Genomic DNA, 21,198 nt, shown 5'->3' on the forward strand with positions numbered 1-21,198 from the left:
ATTTTTTAGAGTGAATCAGAATATTCTTTATGGTCAGGGAAAAATTCAAAATTTTGTCCTGAAATCAGGGAAAAGTCAAGAAAATTCTGTAAGTTTTTAATTTTAATAGTATTTTAACATTCATATTATAATTATTTTAATAATTTAATATTTAAATTTTATAAATTTATAATTTTTATAAATTATTAATTTATAATTATTTTAATAATATTTTAACATTTGTATTATAATTAGAAGCTAATAATAAGCTTTGTTGCAATTTTTTTTGGAAATGCGTATTTCATTCAAGTTTTGCAAATAAATTTGCAATAAAGCTTATTATTAGGACTCTAATTATAATAGAAATGTTAAAATAATATTAAAATATAATAAACTTGCAGAATTTCCACGAAATTTCCAGGGGGTGCTTCCATGAAATTTTTCAACGTGAGAATCGAAAATTAAAATTTTTCCTTTCCCTCTATTTGCAACTTTCTAAATATATACTTGAATTCCGTTTTATTTATTGAATATACAAATTTAAAGTAATATATATAATTCTTTTCTATAATCACAATACTGAATGAGGCGAGGAAAATTATAACATTATTTATTGCAAACTATACTTTCCCTATTGAATTCCATCTAGGGAAATGTCTGTTTTCCTATATATATATATATATATATATATATATATATATATATATATATATATATATATATATATCCAGGGCCCAGGTTAAAGCGATTGAAAATTGATCAAAAGGGGCACTTGAAAGATTTCCATACCAAGATATTGGTGTGTCGAGTTATGAATAGGAGTCGGTTGATATCTGATCAAATATATATATATATATATATATATATATATGTGTGTGTATGCGATCCCAAAAGAAAGTTGTAATCTTGCGCGCGCGATGCCAAGGAATATAAATGCGTCTATATACATATATATGGACCATTTCCCATGCAGAAATTGAGATTGGAATTTTATGGGGTCCTAGCCAGAATTCCCTATCTGTAGTGGGGAACTGATTAGAGAAAATCGTTAGAACCCAACTACTTTCATAACGGTCGGCAGATGGGGTATAGACTAGAATATCTAGTCGGGAACTAGTATTAAAACTAGCTGTGTGTTGATAGGGCCCCGACTAGAATTTTCTAGTTGACTTTTAAAAATTATTATTTTTCAACTTAACCTATTTATAATTAAATTCTTCATTCATATTAACATTATTAATGAATGTTGTACACGAAAAACCTGAAACTTGAGTTGAAAAATCTCGTGCCCATGGGGGATCGAACCTTGGACCTTGGGGACTCCAGTCGGATACACATACCTCCCGGCCGTGATAGCTTGGAAGCACCTCCGCTTAAATAACATCCCGTGCAGCAATTCACCATTTGCCCCTATCTCTAGTAGGGCTCTCGCTAGATTCTAACTAGAATCTCTAGTCTAGAAAAACTAGTCGGGTTCCAATCAAATTCTAGTTAAATAATTTTTACCAGCATTATTTTTTAAAAAATTTTGCATATTATTTAATTATTTCATTTTTTAACATATTTGAAACCCAATTTTTAATATTGTAGAACATTCTTACATAAAATTCCAATAAAACAATTTTATTAAATAAAAATCTTTTATTTAATAAGTAAATTAAAAGAATAAGACACAAATAAATATTAATTATGTGAGTATAATTAATTTTTATTACCTAAATATTGTAATATTATCCGTAAAAATAATTATTTAAAAATATATGTAAGTGCAATTATACTTTAAAATGTTTTTGACAATTCATAAAAATATTTATTTATAGAAAGACAATTTATGTATATTACTTGTACACTAGTTTGTCGCTAGTTGGAAATCAATAAGGTCCTAGTGAGTTTTTCTAGTCTGAATTATCTAATAATTTCAATTAATAATAATTCTTTATAATCTAATAATAATTTAAATTATAAAATTATAAAGTTATTAAATTATTTAAATTATTAAAATAATAAATAATAATATCAATTAATAATAATTCTTTATAATACAAAATTAGTAATAATAATTCTTTAACTAGAATTTGATTGGAAACCGATTAGTTTTTGTAGACTAGAGATTCTAGTCAGAATCTAGCGAGGTTCTAGACAGATTTTTCTAGAGTAGATTTTCTAGGATGGTTCTAATCAGAATCCAACATTTGGTAGGGACAAGTAGGGAAATTTCTACATGGGTTAGGTGCGTAGACAACATATATACAAAAGTTTTATGTGCACTGAATATGTCTCTCGTATATACGATAACGGAAAAAGCGATTCATTGATAATTTTCCGATACATCTTTGTAAAACATATAATTCTCAGTTTGCGTTATCTTTAAAATCATAAATACATAATATCCATTCACGCATTGCGGTCAATTTAAATCGAGATCTCTGAGGTTAGACTCATTTGAATATTCCCTATGGGATATAGGTTTATGTATATATATATGCGCTTGTAAAACAGAAAATATTGTGTTGAAATTTAAATTCAATATTATAAATCTAATAAATATAGGATCTAATCGTTTATTGATGTTAAATTAAATAACCACAGGATGAATTAATAAAAATAGCGCATGGAATTTTCTTAACTGTATGTCGGTATATATAATATATATTTTTAGATAATATATATATTTATAAACTTGGACTTTGAAAATTGGATTTATGAATATTCATTAGTCGCGATTGTATTGATAGAAAATTAATGTATTTACATATTTGTTGTCTAGATGTTGATAAAAATAGTATTGTTTTTTTACATTCATTTATCTTATACTCTTGTCGAACAAATTGTGTGTTGTTAATTGTTATACTTCTATCTATTGTTTATTCTACTTTGTTAATTAATTAATTAGTACCAATTATCAATATTTATACCTAATATTTTATTATGTAAATTAATTTTATTATTAATTAGAAATGAAAATAATTAATAGTAATTAAAAACAAAAATAATTTAGTAATGTAAATCAATTAATAAGATTTAGTAACGAAAATTGTTGTTAATGTAAAATAATTAATAAAAAATTATATGATTTATTAGTGGCAATCAATTTACATTCAGTGAAAATAATTGAAGGTCCCAGTTGAAGAAGCAGTTAAAATTTTTTCCCATAGACTAAAACTCGTCCTGTAAAATCAAAAATTAAAGTTTTAAATTAAGCAATTTTTGGAAGAATATTCTTGGAATTTTTATATAAAAACAAAATGCTGAAAAGAAATTAAAATTCTAAATTTTTTCAATTAGATTTTGAGAATTTTGAGAAACTATTAAAAAATTATAAACGGCTCTTTTAACAGAACCCTCAATTAATAAAATATAAATTAATGAATACCCAGGCGAGAACTGACGCTAGATTCAGGCTTTACGGAACCTTCGTTGAGGCTTGGTCAACATTGATCAAGCCTTGGTGGGACGGCGGAACGAAGGTTGCTTCTAGCTATAATGTAACACTTATTTAAGACTGACGCTCCAGTCTTTGTTGTAGATTGGCGTTCAATGTTCAATCAATGCTGCGGAACCCTATAATGCAGGACTGAAACAAGGCTGCTTCCACTGTTCCAAAATTTACGCCTCTCTCGCGCTCATTCAATATAATATGAATATATGAATTGTATATAATAATAATATTTTAATAATAATTATTATTATTATTATTATTATTATTATTATTATTATTATTATTATAGTAATGAATATTATTGATATTATTTTTATTCATGTTATATGCGTCTGTTTGGAAATAAGTTACTATTATAATAATTATATTATTTTCATATAAATAATATATTACTAACAATAAATGTCATTTGAAATAGTAATATTAAAAAAATAATTTTAGTAAAAAAAGACAATTTTTCTGTTAATCGACACATTTTTTTCTCGATTTTTTAGCAGACTTTTTAACATTATTTACAAACATTTTCACAAGTTTTTATTCACAACACACAACACACAATTTTATTATTTTATATAACGCTTAAAACAAAGAATGAAAAATATTCGCTCGCATGTGGGATCGAACTCACGCACCCCGTCCCTAACGCATACCGGAAGTCCTAAACGCACGCATTTAAACCGCTCGGCCACAGAAGGCTGGAAGGCACCTCGCCTAATCTACTATTTCAATGCCAGCGCAGTATATTCTGTATATACGGCGCGTCACTCAATATTTGTTCAGCATGGGACACCAATGTTCGTCCCATGCTCGATTAAAGACTCGGTCAATCTTGATACAATATTCACTTTCTTTATTACCGTGTGCACTGAACAATATTAAATATAAATATTTATAAATTATTTATTATTAAAATATTTTTATGATAATTTTATAAGTTAAATTATATATATTATTTTTTTTTCTTGTACAGTGTCAAATTATTATTTTCAAAGTTTAAGAGTTTCGTTTATCTGAAAAATTATTAGTGAAAAAAATGTTCATTAGGTAATAATAAATATTTATGCTTTTTTTTTTTTTTATTTATTAATGCTATTTACACTAGGATTAACTGTTTAGTAAATATTATCAAAAAAACTATTTTTTGTGAAACGCGCGCGACTAAACACAAATAACCTTGAAACTCCAGCATTACCAACTCAACACATACGTTAAACTCTTGAGTTGGCAATGTTAAAGTCTCAAGGTTATTTGTGTTTAATCGCACGCGTTTGACAAAAAATAGTTTTTTGATAATACATATTTACTAAACAGTTATTCCTAGTGTAAAACTACTAGGCATAAATATTTATTACACCCTAATGAACATATTTTTTCACTAAAAATTTTTCAGACAAACGAAACTCTTGAACTTTGAAAACAATTATTTGACACTGTGCAAGAAAAAAATAATAATGTATAATTTAACTTTATTTATATAAATCTTATATAATTAATAATAATAATTATTATTATTATTATTATTATAAAAAAAATAATATTTAATATTTATTTTTAATTTAATATTTTTTTATACCTAATAATAATTATTATTATTATTATTATTAATAAATTAATAATTAAAAAAGAATAATATACACTAAATAAATATTAATATTTATTTACCAATTGATATCTTAATAATAATAATTAATAATAATTTTTAAATAGTATACAAAATTATCATAAAAAATATTTTAATATTAATTAATTTATAAATATTTATATTTAATATTTTTAAGTGCACACTGTCAAGATTGATTCAGGCTTGAATAAAGATCAGATGTTTGAGCTTCACTCACGAAGATTGACCGAGTCTTGAATCGAGCATGGAACGAACATTGGTGTCCAATGCTGAATCAACATTGAGTGACAGTGGTATAAAGACTGCTTCAACACTGGGTTACCCAGGCTGGGCGTTCAAGGCTCAATAAATCTTCAATCCATCGTCAGCATTGGTCTTTCGCGCCTGGGTAGTAATTAAAGTCAATTAATTACTTATAATATACTTGATATAATAATGAATAATGTAAATCAATTGAAATTCTCAAGAAATTCGGTTTATTATAATACATAAATATTGCGTTGCTATTTGTTTCAAAATTTATGTTCGTGTAAACATATGGTTTACTTTTCACTTATTCTTCAGTTATATTTATAATTGAAAAATGTTTATGTTACACATTTTATGTAAATTAACAGGATGCTTTAATAAATAGTTTGATGTGTTCAACAAATATGAGGGTATGTTGACCTTGTTTGTTAATTATACAATAGAATTGCGACTTATTATTTTACAAATATTTTCTCATTTATAATAGCACATTTTTCAAATTTAAATTGAAGTTTCTTTTCATTTGAATATAATGGAATTTAATTTGTATTTTTTCTTTTGTTTCTTCATTGAACGGAATTTTTCAAACATAGGTCGAAGGATATTTTCAAAAAAAAAATATTGAAATAAGAAATGTAAAAGAAAAAATATAAAAGATGTAGATATAATAAAATATTGTAGGTTTAAATAGAAAATTGATTTCTAAAAATTATTTCTTCAGTATTTCGTAAATTCTTCCACAATTATTTAATAAATTAATTTTTTCCAAAAATCGAAAAAATTAATTTATTATTTCTTCAGCTTAAAAATAGTTTAAAATTGTTTTTTTAATTTTCTTCTGATTAGAATTTTTTTATTGCACCTAATTTTTATTTCGAAGATAGAAAGAAAATTTAATAAAAGTCAAGGAATAAAATTTATCATAAAGAAAAACAAATAAAAAATCGTACAATATAATTTTTTATTTTTTTTTACAATATGTGATTACATTTATATTTTATTGTTAAAAATGATTAAAAATATTTTGAAAATAAAGTTTTCTTTTATGTGGTTCATCTAAGGAAATGCTGATATCTCTAGAAAATTAATTAATTAACATTTAAATAATTAAAGTTAATTATTAATTAAATTATAATACTTGGGTGTTTTTCGTATCGTTGATTACGAATCCGGTCAGATTTTAAAAATTCAAAATGACGGATCCAATAAGGCGTTCATATTTTTTACAAATTCAACAGTTTCACTTGAAATTAATTACTGTGTAATTTTTGGGGTTGGATTACGAATTCGATATTAAATTTAAAAAATTTAAAACCCGCTGAATAAAAAATTTCATTGGAATGCGATAAATATTACATTTCGTTTCGCCATTTTTATTCTGCGACAAAAACAATTTTAAATCTTATAGTTCTGTGAATATTTGCCTCCAGAAAAATAATAGTCTTGATAATCCGAGGATAGTTCCTTTCTGCAGGAGTATCCACCATGCTCATTTTTTCAGCACATGCAACTAAAATTTTCAAATTATGTTTTATGATTAATCAAATGTTAATTTATTATGTATAGTAATTTATTAATGACATTTTTACGTACAAAGTGCCGTTGATAGATCAAAAAAATCATATTCAAAGCCTCTACATGCGAAGGAAATATATGATTTTCCTTTTATAATTAAATATTATTTTTTATGGAGGGTTTAAAATAAGTTTTTATGCAATTCTCTAAAATAAATGTATAGATAAACCTAAAAGTAATATTTAAATAGAAATGTTGTATTATTATTTTTATTGTTAAATAATAATTTTAAGTTAAAAAATAATCGTTAGCATTAAATTGAAACAGTAAATTTCATTTTGGAACTGATATGAGACTAACTTTGTAAAAATTTTACACAAGTTTCAGAACAGCCTCACCGAATTATTTGAAACTTGATAGCATTAAATTTATTTGTATGAAGTTTTAGAAAATCAGTTTTTTGAGCCAAAACAATTGTTTATTTATAAAATACAACAATTGATCAAAATTGTTTCATTGCTCATTACTTTTAAATGATTAAAAATAAACAAGTTTTGTTTTTTGCATTCAACTCAGGAAATAAGTAAATAAATAAATAACTCTTGAAATAATATAAATAACATGTTTTCAATATTTTGTTAATTAACAAAGTTATTTAAATAAAATAAGCTTATGTTCAGCCTGGTGAATGAAAATTAAACAATTTTGAGCAATTGTTGTATTTTATAAATAAACAATATTGTTTAGGCTCTGAAAATATTTAATAATGTGCAGCTGGCACTGCAGATATATTTTATCATGAAACAATATGAAGCAATAATTTTATTATTTTTTCGTAAAAGATTATTTTTATCTTCCAACCTATACTTTATATAGACCAATCGATTCGTCTTGATAAAAAGAATAGAATTTTCTGGCAAAACATTTGAATAAAAAAAATCCATTTTCTTTAAGAACACAAATAATAATTTTAATTTAAAAAAAATTGTTTTTTAGCATTAATTTAAAAAAACCACAATAAAAATGTAGGAATTGTCAAGCAGCAGAATTATATTTAAAAATTGATTTTTCTGTCTTATTTGAACCACGTTTTTTTATTTATAACTCAATTTTTTACACTCCACTATCATGAAGAAGAAATTTATAATTACAACATTTTAAAAGAAGAACTTTTTTAAAAAAAATTGTAATTTACGCCACAAGAAGAACTTTTCTTTTAAAATTTATGGCACAATTAAACTTTTTTTCTCTCCCTCTTAAAGAAATTGGTCCAAATTTGATAAAAATAACGGCGTCTGCGCGAAGATTTGGAAAAAAATTCCTTAATGACAAGAAAATTGTGTTTCGGAAAACATTTGACGTAAATTGACTGGTCAATCGATCAAAAAAGTTTTTGGCCTGAACGACGTGTCTGCAGCATACCCACGAGGAATGGCTACCTAATTGGACAATTAGGGTTTGTGAGTAAACCCAGTGAATGAACACATTGATACTGAATTGAAGGACGAATTCCTTCAGACAGCCTATTACACTTTTTTTACCCTCATCAACTATATTTATATGTATGTGTACTATAGGTTTTTGTTTCTAAAAATTAAAAAAAATATATTTAGACACAAGTCTTTAGAAACTCTTAAATGTACCTACATATATTTCACATAAATCTGGACAAAACAAGTTTGGTCTTAACTTTGTATCGTCGGAAATTAATTTTCCCATAATCATAATTAACTTTTTACTAATGAATTACTTGCGTGAAACTGTATTATAATGGAAAGAAATAAAATAATAATTAAATACCGCTAATGATGTATAATTATCTTAGTAGTGTAAATTATTAAATTTTTTTTTGAGGGGGAAAATTAGAAATCGTGATAATTTTCTGTCACATTGTATATATTGAGGCTTAATTACAGCGATTATCTTTATTAGTATTTTCGATAATCTTTAGAATGTTAATTTTCGATTCGAGTTGTTTGAATTTCAATTTTTTAATTTTTTGTATGATGAAAGACATATGGAATGTTTTACTGAATTCAGCGGAGAGGAAATAATTTCTATTATACTGGTATTCCTCGATTCGAAATTTAATCACATTTGTCAATTTTGAATATCATTTATTTGTACCTGACAAGAAAAAATTATATCTTATTTTGAAATTAAATTAAATTTGTCAAAGTTGACTATTTTTCAATTTGTTATCTGACAATAAAAAATTATGTCCTTATTTTGAAATTAAGTAAAATTCAATTAGTCAAATTTAATTATTTTTTATTCAGTTGTCTTTCAACAAAAAAATGTTTTTTACTAAAGACTACTAATTTTTTTTTTACTAAAAATCACTTATTATTTTTATTATTAATTCCTTTGTTTTTAAAGTTCAGAAGAAGAATTAGCAAAGGTTTTACTGTATACAAAAATTTTGTCTAGTTAATTATTTTTAAAAACTATTATACTCAAATGAAAAAGTAAATTAAATTAATTATTTTTTTAGTTAAAAATTAATTGTAGTTTTAATATCCGAAAAAAATTTTGAAATAAAATTAAAATTAAGTGTAGTGAAAAATTCTTTATTGTAATTTATGACTTATTTCTAAACATCGTCTAAAGGTTTGTTTAATAATTTTAAGCAGCACTTTTAAACTAAATTTAAGTTTAATTTATAGTTTTTATCATTATTTTAAGAAAATTTGTTCAGTATATTTTTTTACTGATTGTCAGAGTTTAAAATTTACTAAATTTTAGAAAAATTTGAAATAAAACAAGTAATTAAGGACCAAAAATATATAAATCAAATATTATCTGAAAATTTTTTAGCAAAAATTGCTCGAATTTAAATTTAGTCAGTAACTTGTCTAAATTTTAATCAGTAATTTTAATTAAAAATCAGTGCGATTTGACTGTTTATCAGTCAATATTATGTATAAAAATCCTAAAAAAAATTTTCATTGTTTTTTGTATAGAAAATCTCAGCTCCATATTGTATTTAAATAATTGAATTCTAGTAGAATTTTCTCATAAACATTGATTTATAAATAGATTTCAGTTAAAATCTTAGATTACAATAATTGAATTCTTTCCAAGAATTTCATTAAAATTAAAATAATTGAATTTTATCGAGACATTTTTTTAAAATTGTTTTAAAAATAATTAAATTTCTACCAAAAAAAGTTTTATCAAAACTTTTTAAAATGTTTGAATTTCTGCTAAAATTCTGATATTTTTGAAAATAATTGAATTCTTGCGAAGAATTTTATTAAGACTTATTTGAAAATAATTGAATCTCTGCAAAGATTTTTATTATTTTACGAAAATATTTAAATTCTTGCGAAAAATTTTATTAAAATTTCTGAAAGAAATTGAAGATCTGACAAGAATTTTCTTATTTTTAATTTATGCCAAGAATTTTATTAAAATTTTTTTAAAATAATTGAATTCCTGTTAATTTTTTACAAGAATTTAATTATTTTTGAAAATTTTAATAAAATTCTTCTCAAGAATTCAATTATTTTCATAAATTATAAAATTCAATGCAGAATTTCAATTATTTTTAATACAATAAATTTTAATCGAATTCCTCGAAAAATGTAATTATTCTTAAAAATTTTATTGAAATTTGTCAAAAGAATTCAATTATTTGAAAATTTGTTGATAACAAGTTTTTATGGGAATTGAATTTTAAGAAACATTTAATTATTCAATAATTTATTTATTTGCATTTTATTTGTATTTAAATAATTGAATTATAGTAGAATTTTTTAATAAAAATTTATTTTCATTTCATAAAAATGAATTTCAGTTAAAATTTTAGATAATAATTGAATATTAAAAGCAATATGGCGTGAATTTTAAAAAATAATTAAATTTTGTAATTAATTTTTTTGAAAAAGTTTAATTGAGTTTTTTTAATATTACTTTTAGTTTCTATTTTCTAATATTTATTTATCTAAAGAATTTACGAATATAATTGAAATTTTGTAAAATTGAATATTGTTAAACAAATAGATTTGGAAATTGTCAAAGAACTTTTTCGAAAATTATTAAAAATTATCGATATAAAGAAGAATTTTAGATAAAAATTCTTAAAAATAATAATTGAATTGATAATGATTTTAATTATTATAAATTATTTTTATTAATAATTATTAGGTATTAATTATTATAAAACATGAAGAAATCGATGACTTCGAGTCGAAGACTATAGTAAAACTATAGTTTTAAGTAAAATGTTCTCTTATTTGATTCGGATTGATTCTATTTTTGTCAGTTGGTCCGTAATTTTTAAGTTTTGGTCCGTAAAGTCCGTATTTTTAAATTCTTTCACTGCTTCTCGAGCCTTGTATAAAGAAAAGAAAAGAAATGAAGAATATATTTTTTTTCCTCACACAATTGAAAATCCATATTGGATGACATGACTCCCTTAAGGTTATATGCGTTTTCTAATTGGTACTTAATTTTTATTGAACGCTTTTTCAAATACCAAGAAGTAAAACAATTGCGCTCGATGTGGAATAAAAGCGCAGAAATAGTATTTCTCTCTCCTTCTCGATCTTTGAATCGCGATTGCTCTGAAATGAAATCAGAATATAAATATATAAAAGTTGGAGGTGCGTGCTAAGTCAAACTAACAAGAGTCAGTTTTTACGTGCTTGGTTGAATTGCATTATGGATGTCCTGAGTTATGTATGACTCTATCATGCTTGGTGTGTACGACCACACCAGACTTATGTTAGACCTCTCAAAGTATACATATATATATATATCTATACACTTGCGGACAGGTTCGCGGCTACGGATTCCTTGTTGGACTTTATGCGTCGAGAATCCCGCAAAAGGACGCGGAGATTTCTTTCTTGGAATGATAGCCGTACACACAAGTTTCTCATTACGATAGTCCGTATTTTGCTCTCCGCATTCAGTTTTCCTATGCGCTCTTCAACAAAGATCATGTCCATAGAGTACAGAAGAAAAAGGGAAGGGGATATTGCTGAAGTAGTTAAACTCTTTTTTTTTTTTTTTTCTTTTTTTACAGAAAACATATGGGGATTTTAAAACTCTTTAGGTATATACTACTTGCGGAGAATCGCACGTGTTAAGTTATACGTGACGCGATGAAAGTGGTGTGCAACATCAGTTTAAAACGCACGTGGTGTGAATCCCATTGTAAATCATGGAATCAACTTTTTTTCTCTTTCTCCTTCTTTCTTCTTCATCTTCCTATTTTGACTCTCAAATTTTGAGAAAACAACTTTTTTTATTCTTTGCCTCTTAGGTCGGATATTTTCCACTGTCGAGTGAAGAGAAAAGAGTGGGGTGGGAAAAAATTACCGGTACCAAGTATTTACCAGGGAATGTTGGATCAAGATTATCACAGGTCATCAGGGAATTCATGGAAAAGTCACACTGAAAAAGAAATTTATTTGATTCAAATAAGCGATTAATTGACCGAGTAATTGACTATTGTCAATTAAATATTTAATTTAATCAAATAATATTTATTGAAGTCAATTAAATGGTTCAATTCATATTTGCATCAAATACTGAAATTATTGGTTCAAATACCATTTAATTGACTCCAATAAATATTATTTGATTTAAGTAAATAATTAATTGATAATAGTCAATTAATCAGTTATTTGAATCAATTACATTTTTTTAGTGCAGGGATTTTTATTAAAAAGAATTCATGAGAAAATTCTGAATTTTGGTGTCTTTTTTGTTTGCCTCATAAACTTTTCAAAAAGTTTCAATTTTGAAATTTTTAATACATATTTAATTAATTATTAAAAATAATTTATTTCTAGAAGAATTTTAGTTAAAAACACTAAAAAATTAAATTGTGGAAAAGTTACAAATGAAAACAAAGTTTTAAAGCAGTAAATTTTTTTTAGATAAATCGCAATAGAATTTTTTCAAGAAACATATTTTTAAATATTTTTCAACTCGTGATGCTCCTTGAAAGATATCAAATACGCATGTATTGGAAACAAAATTTTTAATAAGAAAAGAAATAATAGCTCGTTTTTATTTACGAATTTCAAATTTAAAATAAAAACTACTTTCAACAAATATACATTTTTTTAAACTTGGTTAAGTTTAATTTTTTTAATTAATTATATATACTTTCTAATTGTTAAATTAATAAATAGATGAATTTCAAAAGGTTTCAATTTAAAGCTTTATAAAATTTCCATTTTGAATGAATTAAATTAGAAATTTTAAAAAACTCCGATTTTTGAAAAATTTTCATTCTTTTTAAATTAATTAAATTTTCTAATAGTAGAAATCAATTATTTTTAATAATTAAGTAATTAAATAATGACTTAATTATTAAAAATAATTAATTTCTAGAAGAATTTTCGTTAAAAACACAAAAACATTGAATTTTGGAGATGTTGCAAATAAAAATAAAGTTTTAAAGTAGTAAATTTTTTTAAATAAATCGCAACAAAAATTTTTTAAGAAATATTTTTAAATATCTTTCAACTCGTAAATTTTTAATAAAAAAAGAAATTACCGCTCGTTTTTATTTACAAATTTCAAATCCATTGATATAAAGTAGCAAAAGCTGTAAATAATAGCAGAGAAAAATAAATAAAATTTTACTTTCAACAAATATTATATATATTTTTTCAAACTATGTTAAATTTAATTTTTTTAATTAATTATAATTTTTTTTTAATTATTAAGTTAATAAATGTATATGAACTTCAAAAGGTTTCAATTTTAAATTTTCTAAAATTCTTATTTTGAATGAATTAATTAGAAATTTTAAAGAACTTAGATTTTTTTTAAATTCTCGTCAAAATTTCAATTATCTTTACAAATAATAAAAATCAGCTCCGAAATTCAATAATTTTGAAAAATTATAATAAAATTCTTATCAAAACTTCAATTATTTTTAAAAATTTTCCTCAATTCAATAATTTTCAAAATCTACTATTTTAATAAAATTTTCTAAAAGAATTCAATTATTAAAAAAAATGTTGATAAAATTCTATTCAAACATTTAAATATTTTTTATTAATCCATTATTGTTATTAATAATAAAATTCCTATTTTTTTATAAATAATAAAACTCATATCAGAATTTAAATTATTTTTAATACATTTTTAATTGAAATCCTCGAAAAATGTAATTATTCTTAAAAATTGGATTAAAATTCGTCAAAAGAATTCAATTATTTAAAAATTTTTTTGATTTAAATTCTTTATGAGAATTCAATGTTGAGAAAAATGTAATTATTCAATTATTAATTATTTATTTTCGTATTGAAATAATTGAATTCTTGTAGAATTTTCTAATAAAAATTTATTTAAAAATTAATTTTAGTTAAAATTTAAAATAATTAGTTATTTTTAACTAATTCAGATTTAGAGATTTTTTTTATTTATTAATTTATTTAATTTACTTAGTTAAAATTAGTTAGTTAAAATAAACAAAAAATAATTATTTTCTTAAATAATTTTGTCGCTTAGTTTTCACACAAATCGTTATATGCAAATCAACAATAATTCTTACTGACAGTAAATGTTACATTTAATTATAAATAATTGGCAACGATCCGCCAATCAATTGAATGCAAAGAAAGAATATAACAATAAGAAAGAAAAGAAACTATTAACAATAAGGAATATGTTCCTACATGGAAATTTAATGTACAAAATAAATTTTAACCTTACAACAATCGTTATATAAATTGTGCATGTATACGAATAATTATAAATTTTAAAATGAAGAGAAAAAAAATCTCTTAATTGGAGCACAGTCATTTATAGGTACAATATGTTACACATGCCTCTCGTATACATATAGTTTATTAGTTCGGATATTACATCCAGGTGATTATCAACGATTGTTTCATGAATTGAAATAAATTTTATGAATAAATTAAACCGTCTACTGAAAGTGACCTAGTGTTTTATATAAAGACACTTTATGGAATACATATGTATTTAAACATTTATATGTACAGGTAATCATTAATTCGTTAACGGCTCACAAGTTCTCCTTGGACCGTTAAAATTTATCGATCAATTTCATCCTCGCCCTATCGTCTATAAAAAATAATATATAGTGCTGTTGGATAAATTGAGAAGAGAATACCCTCCAGGTGGATATGATCATTTTAATTAGCTTCTTTTCACGATTTTATAGAAAAATTTATTAAACCTTTCATAATAATGATAATAATAATAATATTTGCTTTCTGTTAAAACCGTTTTTAAATTTTAAATCATTATTTCGTAATAAAAAACCTAAAGAATTTTAGTATGCGCTCTCTAAATTTGAATTAGGAAATTACTAATTAAAATTAGTGACTGACTTTTTGCTTTTAAATTAGTAAATTTTACTAATAAATAGTCATTGATACTAATTTATTAGTAACATTTACTAATTTAAATTTAGAGAGTAATTTTGTAGTTTTAGTATTTTCGAATTTAGAACTTTCATTATAAATTAATAATAATATTTACTATCAAGTATTAATATTAAATTATTCCTAAAATTATAAAACTAATAATAATAATAACAATATTAGTAATAGTTCCAATAAAAATAATTATTATACTAAATACAGGGCTCGAACCAGTGAAAGTATATTTGAAAATACGGACTTTACGGACCAAAAATGAAAAATTAATGAATATCTTTATAGAAATTCAATTACTTTCATAAGCGATAAATTTCTTGACAGAATTTCAATTATTTAAAAAAAAATTAATAAAATTCGTTGCAAGAATTAAATTATTCTCCTAAATTATAAAATTCTTCACAGGATTTTAATTATTTTTAATACAATTTTAAGTAAATTCTACGAAAATTGTAATTATTTTCGAAAATTGTATTAAAATTCTTCGAAGAAATTCAATTATCAATTATTTTTAATAATTTTAGCAAAAGTTCCTTGAGAATTTTAAAATCCATTTGTTTACAATATTCAGTTCTAAGAATTTCAATTATTCGTTAATTCTTCAATTAAATATTTAAAAATTAAAAACTTGAAGCAATTTAAAATGAAATGAAATTAAACTTTAAAAAAAATTAATTCTACAGAATTGACAGTTAAAAGTATGGAAAATTTAAATTTTCATTAAAAAATTCTACTAGAATTCAATTATTTTAAGACAAAAAGAAATAATTTATTAAATAATTGAATGTTTCTTAAAATTCAATTATCATAAAGAATTTTATCAAAAAAATGTTCAAATAATTGAATTCTCTTGACGACTTTTAATAAAATTTTTAAAAATAATTACATTTTTCTAGGAATTCGATTAAAATTGTGTTAAAAATAATTGAAATTCAGCAATGAGTTTTATTATTTATAAAAATAATTGAATTCCTAAAAAAAATTTATTATTTACGAAAATAATTGAATCCATGTAAAAATTTTATTATTTATGAAAATAATTGAATTGTTACGAGGAAATTTATAAAAAATTTGTAAATAATTGAATTCTTGTGGAATTTTTATTATTTTATGAAAATAATTAAATTTTTGCGTAGAATTTTATTAAATTTTCTTTAAATAATTAAATTCTTTTGGAAAATTTTATTAGATATTGAAAATTCATGAGTTGAGGGAAATTTTTCAAAATATTTGAAATTCTACCAAGAATTTTATTTAAATTTTTAAAAATAATTGAAATTCTGAGAAGAATATTGTTATTTATTAATAATATTGTCAATATAAATTTATTAATTTATTAATTTTTCTATTTATAATTTACGTGAAAAAGAATTATGTTTTTTTAAAACAACACCTGACTTGGATTGATTGATAAATTCTTTTCCACACAATATTAATAATTATAATAATAATACCGAGGGGGTATTTACTGGTTGAAAACGTGTACACTCCAATACACTTATTACGCTAAAATTACACTTATTACCAAGTATTACAGGGTATTACAGGGCAATACAGAGATATTTCTAGGTATTACACCCACGTAATAACGTACTATTACGCCCTATTACGCAATATTACACGACTATTACAAGAAAAGTGTACACTCCAATACGGGAGTATATATACCCCCTCGAATAATACTAATTTACACAGAAATATGCATTCAGAAAAAGTAAATTTATGCAGCTATATTACAATTCTGAAACATTTGACAATGAATTATAATTTTAATTCTAAAATTAGTTATAATTTTAATTCTACAAATTAATTATAATTTTAATTCTAAAATTAATTATAATTGTAATTCTAAAATTAATTATAATTTTAATTCGAAAATTAATTATAAATTTGGAACTATAAAGATAAAAAATTCATTATAGGTAATGATTAAAATTATTTGCTATAGCAATAAACAAGAAGAAATTATCAAAAATTCTCCATTAAAAAGAATATTAGATTTTTTAAATGATGCTTGACTAATATAGTTTATAGAAGCAATCGGTTCGATTTATTTTTTAATAAGAGAAGCATAGAGAGAAAAAAATGAATATTAATTAATAAATTATAATATTTGCTATATATGATATTTAAATTATTTGCCTTTTGAATCGAATTTCAGTTTGCTGGTTTTATATATGTTTCGGTGCGCGCGAGAATTTATTGAGTTTTAATAGAAAAAATGTTCCTTTTTTTTTGCTCTTTTGCTTTTGTATTTAGAAATATTGCATTTGTGAGAAAGGTTTTGCGAAATAGGAACCGAATGTGAAAGGTTCTATAAATCACTGCACAGGGCGTGAACAGATTCAAATCACGTGAAATGCAACGTTCATTTTGATCAAAGCAGTTTTATTTGCGTCTATATCCTCTTCCAAAAGAGAAATCCGGCCCACTTCTTTTTTTCTCACCAATAGATTGAAAAAAAGTCCCACGAAAGGCAATTTTTTTTTTATTTAATATTAATATTTATCTAAATTGTCTCAAACTTGTTTCTTAATTAAATTAAGGCTAACTCGACTGACTTTAATCTTTTTTTGCTTTTTGACTAATTTGTTCTTTTATTAAAAAATATTTTTATTTCTGTAACAAATAAAAATGGGCAAAATTAAATTAGTTTTATTTATACACTATTTGTGTTTTTTTATCTATTTCAAAACATATTTAAAAAAAGAACAGAAAATAATTTTCTTTGTGACTAAAATAAAGAAATATTCTATTTTTCAAATGTTGTTATGAACATGAGAACTTATACATTATATACGATTCTTACCGTCGGTGAAAATATCTTTGGAATATTCGCAGAAATTCATTTAATTTTATGAAATTAATAATATTCGAAGTAATTAATACCAGATTCCGTAGGATATAAAACTTTTACGACAATCTCATCAACATAAAAATTTGTTCTAAACTTGTTTCATTTAAAAGCGTATTTTCTTTTTTTTTTCTTTTTCGTTAGGAACTAAAAAAATTGTTAAATTAAATTGAGAGTAAAAGAAATTCTTCGATTACTATCTCACAGATTGGATCATTAATGTGAGTATTAATAAAATTAATACCGCAATCAATAAAATTAATATTACAATTATAGTTTTATAATAACTAATTATATACAATTTATATTATAATAATGCTCATTCAAATTATATATCCAGAACTCTCAGGAATTAATAACATATTATTTATGTATTTGTGTAGAATTTATAAATAATATTGTTATTAATAATTTTTATTTTCCCATTTCATTTTTTTATTATTTATTTTAATTTTTTTTACTCTCTTTAATTTTATTTTTATTTGCTTATTAAAATAATTTTTATTGTTTCAATCAACTTCATTTCGTTTGAACTACTTTTTTTCAATAAATCAATCAATAATCAACAATTAATAAAATTTGGATTTATTATTTTCTAATAAACCATTAAGTCTGACGAAAGTCAGGTTTAATCAATTAAGGAAAAAATATTTTGTTAACTCAACAAACTGGATTGTTTCTTAAATTAGAAATAATTATTATTAATTAATAATTAATTCAAATAACGAAATATTAAATAAATTATTTATAACATGAATAATTATTAATAACTCATTTATTTAATTCATTTAATTATTATTAATAATTAATCATTTAATTACTATTAATTACAGTACAAAATAGTAAAAAAAAAATGGTAGAAAAACGAATTTTAACTATAAAAGATTTTTTCTATTAATTACAGTACAAAATAGCAGAAATAGTAGAAATCGATTTTTACTATTAATTCACGTCAATTATTATTTATAAATTATTTATATATAAAAAATAAAAAATTTTACTATTTATTTATTACTTTGTACTGTAATTAATAGGTAGTAGATAATTAAATTATTATTGTATTATAGTGTATTAAATAAATTTTTAATAAATATTTAATAACTACCTAATTATTACAGTATACAAAATGGTAAATAAATAATAGAAAAAAATATTTTTCTATTTACAATCCACGAAAATTATTTGTAAATTATTTACAATAAATCTTAAATAATAAAATAAAGTAAATAAGATAAATAAAATATTTGTAAAAAAATAAATAAAAAAAAAAAATTATTTTTTTACTAAAAGTGAGATTTTTCTCTATACTCGTTAGTTGTTACAAATCGTGTAATGTAAATTTCCTAATGTTGTGAGACGTCGTTATTTATTTATTAGAAATGTAAAGTGGACAAAAGTCGATTCCTTAAATGTCAAACTAAATGGTGTGTATAATGAAATATAGTCGATGACCCGATGATACTTTCAAAAGAGTTCATTGAAAATCCTGGAATACCATAAGAATTACACAAAAAAAAAAAAAGAAAAAGAAAAAGGAAAAAAAAAGAGTTTAATCTCTATTGCCCAATGTGTATGCTGCTCATTAGCAGGTATCCGCTGTGCAAATGTAAATGGAAATAAATTCCGTATTGGGTGTTTTCACTTTCTTTACTGTCCATTCTTAAACGAGAGACTATGCACTTTCTAAGCAACATAAGGAGACACATATTCTTATATATACACATTTATATATGTCAACCGCGTATGTTTCTTGTAACAATTTTCGACCCATCAGAAAACGATACAAATTCCAACTTGATTGATATAATTATGTCTGATTACCGAACGGAAGTGACAGAAATCATTAAAAGACGGTAAATTAAATTCCTGACTGTATATTTAATTTCTTTATTGCTTTTCATTTCGAACAATTATCTTTGATGAATTTTTAATTGTTTTATTTTTCGTTTCTCTTGTTTTTCCTTTTTTTGTTCTTTCCTTTTTTTGTCTTTTCTTTTTCTGTCTCTTTTTTTTCATGGATTTTTCTTTTTTGACTTTTCTTTTGTTCTTTTTATTTTTTTCTGCCTTTTTTATTTTTTCTGTCTTCTCCTTCATGTTTCTTCTGTCTTTTCCATCTTGTTCTGTCTTTTCTTTATTCTTTCTCTTTTATTTCTGCTAGGTTTTTTGCTATTTTTTGTTATTTTTGTTTCTTCTTTTAATTTTTTTCTTTTCTTTTTTGTTGTTTCGTTTTTGGCTTTTATTTTTATTTTTTTTCTTCTATCTATTTTTCTATCTTCTATTTTTTTATAAAAAAGAAAACTTTTTTGTACTTTCTGTGTTTGTTTTTTCTTTTGTTTCTTCTTTTGTTATTTCTCTTTTTGTATTTTCTTTTTTGTTTTGTTTCTTATGTTTCCTTTCTCCTTCTTCTTTTATTTCTTCTTTTTTATTTTTTTTTCTTGTTGTTTCTTTTCTTGACTTTTCTTTTTCCATTTCTTTTTCTTATATTTCTTCTACTTTTTGTTTTTCTCTTATTATTCTATCTTTTTTTATTCCTTTCTTTCGGTTTTCCTTTTTCTTTTTTTTAATTTGTTATTTCTTCGTTTACCTCTACTATTCTTTGAAATAAAAAATTTTAATGTAAAACGATTTGTAAATTATTCTCTTTATAAATCGACTGACAAGTTGTAAAAGAGAGAATTCTCTTACATATTTATATGCATAATGAAATTTTTGATTATCGTCGCCTTAGTGAAGTCGAATTATTGCATAATTAATTATAGTTGCAAAACACTTGCCCTCGACTTCTATTTGCGACGGTGATCCTTTTTAAAAATTCAACATGAATTACTCGATAATTTGAATTAAACACAGGAAGTTTACATAATTGTGAAAATAGTCAATATTCATTGGGAAATTTTTATTTCTTTTCTGTTTCAAATCTCGTTTTTTGTCGAAATTCTCATCGATTTTTTTAAAATTCAATTTTTATTTTCAATCGTTGAATACTAATTTCAGGAAATCAGATGTAAATTCAAATTTAATATGCAGATAATTATTTAATTGACTAATTGGAATATTTGGGTATTTTTTATGTAAATGATTATTATTTATATTTTATGTTGATTAATATTTATTTTCTTTTATTCATATTTACATATAATAGTTGACATTTAGTAATTATTTATTA

At 22.7% G+C, this 21,198-nt stretch overlaps 2 protein-coding genes across 2 annotated transcripts in view; one reads left to right on the plus strand and one right to left on the minus strand.

Moving 5' to 3' along the window:
* Positions 1 to 21,198, plus strand: part of LOC122498494 (muscle segmentation homeobox-like) — a 52,272-nt gene that overhangs the window by 23,369 nt on the left and 7,705 nt on the right. The window lies entirely within an intron of this gene.
* LOC122498538 lies at positions 6,340 to 12,104 on the minus strand. The gene is made up of 3 exons (XM_043606315.1): positions 11,449 to 12,104; positions 11,189 to 11,371; positions 6,340 to 6,798 (listed from the first exon to the last, which is right to left on the minus strand). Exons 1-3 carry the CDS (start codon positions 11,465 to 11,467, stop codon positions 6,662 to 6,664), a joined length of 339 nt encoding a protein of 112 aa, XP_043462250.1. The 5' UTR covers positions 11,468 to 12,104; the 3' UTR covers positions 6,340 to 6,661.

The sequence above is a fragment of the Leptopilina heterotoma genome, unplaced genomic scaffold (assembly GCF_015476425.1).
Source record: "Leptopilina heterotoma isolate Lh14 unplaced genomic scaffold, ASM1547642v1 Lhet_10, whole genome shotgun sequence".
Taxonomy (NCBI): domain Eukaryota; kingdom Metazoa; phylum Arthropoda; class Insecta; order Hymenoptera; family Figitidae; genus Leptopilina; species Leptopilina heterotoma.